The sequence below is a fragment of the Trachypithecus francoisi genome, unplaced genomic scaffold (genome assembly GCF_009764315.1).
Source record: "Trachypithecus francoisi isolate TF-2019V2 unplaced genomic scaffold, Tfra_2.0 Lachesis_group5, whole genome shotgun sequence".
Classification (NCBI taxonomy): domain Eukaryota; kingdom Metazoa; phylum Chordata; class Mammalia; order Primates; family Cercopithecidae; genus Trachypithecus; species Trachypithecus francoisi.
In genome coordinates this window covers 49,380,765-49,386,592 of record NW_022681470.1, presented here as the reverse complement: position 1 = coordinate 49,386,592, position 5,828 = coordinate 49,380,765, and the positions used below count along the sequence as shown (strand labels likewise).

Genomic DNA, 5,828 nt, shown 5'->3' with positions numbered 1-5,828 from the left:
TATGTCTAAATTTTATGAACTTTAACTCACAATAAAATATATGCTGTTGATTAGATTACTTCTTGAAATAACTTTTCTATCTCTTTTTAAAAGACTTCAATTTCTTATTGAACATGAGATCATATTATATTTGTTTGATTTTGTGCCTTGTGATAGCAGAGAGAAAAATGATGAATTCTGTCTAAACTAATATGTAAAATATAATATCCACTAGATAATAGTTTTAGATATTAAAGGGATGGTAGAAAGTAGAATCTTATTTAAATTATGTATTTATTTTCAAAATCTGAGGAATAAATGCAAATTTTTAAAAGTAGCAAGGACATGTAAACAGAAATTGTTTCTATATATTTTAATACAAAATCCACATTTATTATTAGCACCAATGATTTAACTTACAAATATATTCTGACTCCCTGGTTTTAAGACCGATAGCTTAAGTTAAACACACCCTTCATCTCTTCCAAAGTCAAAAGCAATAAAACAACAAAATAACACCTACAAGCAATAGTAGCAATGGCGATTTGAAAACACATATATTAAGTTAATGGGACTTCAATAGCTCAATACAAACTATATAATAATATGTAGCATAGATGTCAGTTGACCTGGATTCTTACAGTCTGTTGTAATCAGTTTCATAGCCTTTAGTCACAGTTTCTGTGTAACTAGAGTTACTTCGCCTTCTTAGTTCTGAGGGGCTTTCTAATACAGAGCTCCACTGTTTTTTATGACAGTACCACAGTATCTTCTTCCTTCTACGGTCTCCCTGTTTTTGTCTTGCTTATGCTTCTTCAAATCTGCGCCTGGACAACTTTCATGTTAATCCATTCTGAGTCATTTGTTCTTCTTGGCCTGTCAAGACACCCAAAAAAGGCCAAGTTGTTCACCCAGGGAGCCATACTGGCACATTCCTTCTGTACTTGATGCTATCTTTTAATTCCCTTCAACCAGGGACCAGTCACTTTAAGCTATTAGCCTGCAGGTCATTTAGAAGATTTAAGTAAATATCTGATTTGAGGAACCTGGGATAAGAGTCCTTTTCCATAAGAGTATATATGACTTTTTGTGCTTCATCAAAACATGTGGGGGTTGGTGCTTTAATCTTCTTGGCTGTAGATTCTCGAGTACGGAAGTCAATATTGATCTAAAAAAGAAAACCTTGTTAGTTAATATATACTTCTTATTTATGGCAAATTTTATGATGTTACTGTGTTTTTTGAATCTCCTCAGAAAGTGATTTTAAGGCCTCATTTAAATAAACTCAAATATCTCTTAAATGCCTTTCCAAAGTCAGCTCTATACTAGATGTGAAGGAAATAAAAAATATTACAAAAATGTCTTTGTTCCAAATTTCCTCATAGTATAGTTGGGAGAGGCAAAAGAAGCAGACATGAAAAATTTAAGTATCCACATAAGATGATCCATATGTCACAAAGAGTGATATGGGCATTTAAGATTTACAGGAGGAGAAGGCTCTTTTTGTTGCTATTTTCTGCTTAGACCAAGAGTATTTATCTGGTACTACTGTTAATTGGAAATCCTTTTGCTGCTGCAATTGTATACATTATGCAAATCTGCATTTTCTTATCCAAAATGAGAGCACTCATTAAGGACTCCCTGACATGCAGTTCTGGTCAGTAACAATACCCTTAACCCTTCCCTCACCCTCATCATGGCAGCTGGTTTTGTAAAATCAATCTCTTCATTCTACTGTGCTGAAACCTTCACCAATATAGAAAATTAGATTCTCATTGCACTGAACTATATTTATATACCTAAGTATGTAGAAGTAAAATTATATACCCCAAAAAGATTTTATCTTGTTGTATATATTAAATGTTATTTCTGCATGTAGGGTCTTCTACAGAGAAACTGAAGATGATAAGCTTAACACTCACTTGTTTAGCAGCATCTGAATGCACAAATGCTTTATATATCTCTTCTGCTTTGCAGGGCAAAAGATCAGACTCTGTTTTCTTATAGTCTTCACAAGCCAGCCAGAACTCAATATTCTCCTCACTGAATTCAGACTTTAGGAAACTTCCAAAGACGTTTTGACCAGCTAGAAAGAAAGGGGGGCGGGGTGGGTGGGAAGATAATTAATTTAAATAAACCAACAAATGAATACTTTGAAGAAGAAATTTGTAAGAAAAATACAATTGCATTCTATGCATACAAAGGTAAGAGACAGCTACTGCTGAAATAGCTGTATTATAGATTGTAGAGATGAGAAGGCATTTGAAATTTCTTCATTCATAGAAGAGGAATCTGGGGCCAGACAAACTTGTTCACAGTCACACTGCTACTTAATGGTGGCTACCGAACTATGTTTTGCTTCTATCTGCTGTTCGAATTGAAATTCTGCTCCCCTGAATATAAAACCATCTTTTATATATGCCAAATCTTAGCCAGAGTAGAGAATATTTTAGGGAAGCAAATACTGACAAAAGGCATTAATATCACATTAATAATTAGCAAATATAATTTCCCCATCTAATTTATATTAGCCAGAAAATAGGCCTATATATGATCTGTAGGCCTGATGTACTAATTATGTTTGCTAGCGTTTACTGAGACTTTTATATTGTACCATTTATGATCCATATCTATACCATTTATTTGTTTAGCTGAATTATAAACGAAGTCAGCTGAGCTAGAGTGAACAAGTTGATTCCCAAGTAAAGCTCCTTAGGGTGTCTGTGGGCAGGAAAGAATAATCTCACTCTTGAGAGACAGAGACCACACTGCTCATCTGCACCTCTGAAAAAGGTCCTAATCTCAGTAGAATTGTTATGCCCAAGACAAGGGGAAGGCAAGCTGATTTCATTCTTTACCTTCTCTCATCTGAAAATCTCCACAAGACTATTTGTGCTTAAAAATCCTTCTATCATATTTATGTCAAAACAACTATCATGTTATAATAATGCAATTATTTATGTTATGTATCTCAACCACCTTCAAGGCAGTAAGAGACTATCTTTGATTTTGAATCCTTGGTACCTCTATAATGTCCTCTACATAAGAGTGAGATGAATGATGAATGTATGAAAGATAATTTAATTAGTTGAATGAATGAATCATACTTGTTATATCCAAGTGTAGAAAAATACATTCTTTAGGCAAATTTCAAAATGGCAATGTACATGTTAAAATATTTAGCTTACTTTTAAAAACTTTACATATCAGAATCCTAGCACAGTGTTTAATTTTATCTCCCTAATGATCTATGAAAATACCTAATTTTCTTGGCAAATTTGTCTAAAAGGAATGGCAGAATTGAGTGCGAAGTCAGCATTATTAAGAGGCATACTATGCTGAAGTTATCAGTAACTACAGACAAACTAGAATACAACTTTTTGCATACTATCCTACCCCAAATACTGTATTTAGTGAAGCCATTCCATTTTTTAGAGTATTGCACTGAACCCAGAAACATTAATAGTTATACTTACTTTGGTTGGCAAGAAGTTTTTCCAGAGACAGAGACCATTGCATTACTTCAGCAGCAGAAAGTCTGCAGGGAACAAAAATGTACGTACATTAGTCATTTTTAAAAATGTAAGCACACATGAAATAAGAATGACTGTTACACTTTGATAACTTCACAAACTAAAACTGTAGTTCTAATAAATATGTTAAAATTTATTTACAAAATGCAAAACTTCCCTTAGAGTTACTATAGTTATGAAAAAAAAACTACCAATAAAGTTTGAAAAAAATCCAAATAGATAAAGTCCCATATGTGTGTGCACACATTTGTATTCAATTTACATTGGTACTGATACAGTCTCACTTTATTTGGCATGTTACTTAAAAAAAAAAAAGAAATCTACTGTGTGCAGTATTTATCCCTTGCTGGGATATAGAGATGATGCATAGGCGTCTCTTGAAAATGATAATGATAGGTTAGTGTATTAGTGTACTTACATGTCTTTGGACTTGGAAGATTTCATTCCAGATTCCAGATGTGGGATCATAGATCTCAGGTATGCTTTCATATCCATTCCACTGCAAAAGACATAAAAGTGAATATTCATGTTTCTTCAGAATTCGTTTTATTTGTAAAAAGACATTGAATAAATTTATCTAAGGAATAAAGCAATACTAAAAATGGTTGATATAACATTTTGCTATATTCGGATAGAGCCCATTTTTATGAGTCCATGTACAGAAAAGCTCCTACCCAATTTAATGCCATATCAAGATTTATTTTTTAATACAGCTGAATATTACTTACTACTCACAACAGACAATTAACTCCTCTGATCTGGCTAAACTAAATGCTCACATTCTCTTCCATTCATTCTCAATCCTTCTGCCATTAAAGATAACCTGTTAAAATTCACAAAGTGAGATTCTGAACAAACTTACAAAGTCTTTGGCCTCCTTTTTTGCATTTTGTCATCTAGAAGTGAATGAGTGGTTCCTTTCAATTCCTTTGGGTTAGCAGAGAAGAACATTCCTGGCATTTTGTCTAACTTTGGAGTGGAGATGGCCGCTGCGCGCATGGTGCTCTGAGCAAATATGCGCGCGTCAACGTCTCTGCTGCTTTATATAGTAGAATGCAGACAGGCACTTGCTGTTTGAAGGAGTGTGTTTATCAAGTGATGTTACCACAGACACTGGAAGTTCCCCCTTTCTTGGTGTGCTGTGACGTGTATCTTGAAAAAAAAAAGAAAAAAAAGCCTACAGTGATGTCTTGTGGTTGAAACTTAACCAAACGAGAACAGGTCACTTGATTAGAAAGAAAGGAAATTAAACATACAGAGGTACGCTCACATATGTCATATGTCTAAAGCATTAACAGCATCAGTCTTTGGTTCTAGAGGATATTTGTTTATTTTAAAAGTTGCATGTTTCAACAAACTGTTTCATTTGGCATATTAATTTATCACATAGAAACTTACATAGAAATTCATCACATAGAGTTGTATCTTACTTGATGCTTTGGATAGTCCTTGACTATAAAATTCATCTGATCAAAATATTTTAAGAGTTCTTTTTTTCCCCTCAGGAAGCAGTGCAAAGTAAATAATTTTTGTTTAATTATTTTTGCACATACCTGATAGAAGGGAAAGTTATGAGAGGCTATCTTCATGTTTTCCCACTCCAATTATCATCCCTTATTTCCATGGCAGTAAATTTCCATGTTAGTATTTTCCAAGGCATGTGCTAGACATCGACTGGCAATACATAAAGTGATTTTAAGGGGTACATGGCTTTTAATATTTTTTCATGTTAAGAATATAACTAGTATATCAAACTTTGATTTTTACATATTTTACATATTAGGAAAAAAATAAAGTTTAATTAAAACAAATCACAAATAAATAAATGTTTAATTGTATACAAATATGACATAATTTGTAAACATACTGATACTAAGTTTGCAGTATCAGAGGAAAAACTGCTCAAGGTAAAATAAAAGTCTATTTGGATAGATCAATGATATGTACTTCTTAGGTAATGATCTTTTACATTTTGACAGTACCTCTGGAGATAACAGTTTTAGCTTTAATAGAGATTAAAGTTTTAAAGACAAACAAAACTCAAGGAACTAGATGACTAATCATGTATAAGGATAGAGAAGTTAGTAAATATAAGCTTTCCAGAGTTTATATAATGAGCGTGGCTTATTTCTAGAGTACCTTAAGCCTCCTTGGATTTTACCCCTGAAAGGACAACACTTTGCTTTAAAAGGACAAAAGAGGCCGGGCGCGGTGGCTCAAGCCTGTAATCCCAGCACTTTGGGAGGCCGAGACGGGCGGATCACGAGGTCAGGAGATCGAGACCATCCTGTCTAACACGGTGAAACCCCGTCTCTA

The 5,828-nt window shown here is 33.7% G+C and overlaps 1 protein-coding gene across 1 annotated transcript; it reads right to left on the bottom strand.

Moving 5' to 3' along the window:
* Nucleotides 1-256: 256 nt before the first annotated feature.
* On the bottom strand, nt 257-4,594 carry RGS1 (regulator of G protein signaling 1). The gene is made up of 5 exons (XM_033196952.1): nt 4,375-4,594; nt 3,931-4,011; nt 3,456-3,517; nt 1,902-2,065; nt 257-1,147 (listed from the first exon to the last, which is right to left on the bottom strand). Exons 1-5 carry the CDS (start codon nt 4,509-4,511, stop codon nt 962-964), a joined length of 630 nt encoding a protein of 209 aa, XP_033052843.1. The 5' UTR covers nt 4,512-4,594; the 3' UTR covers nt 257-961.
* Nucleotides 4,595-5,828: the final 1,234 nt, after the last annotated feature.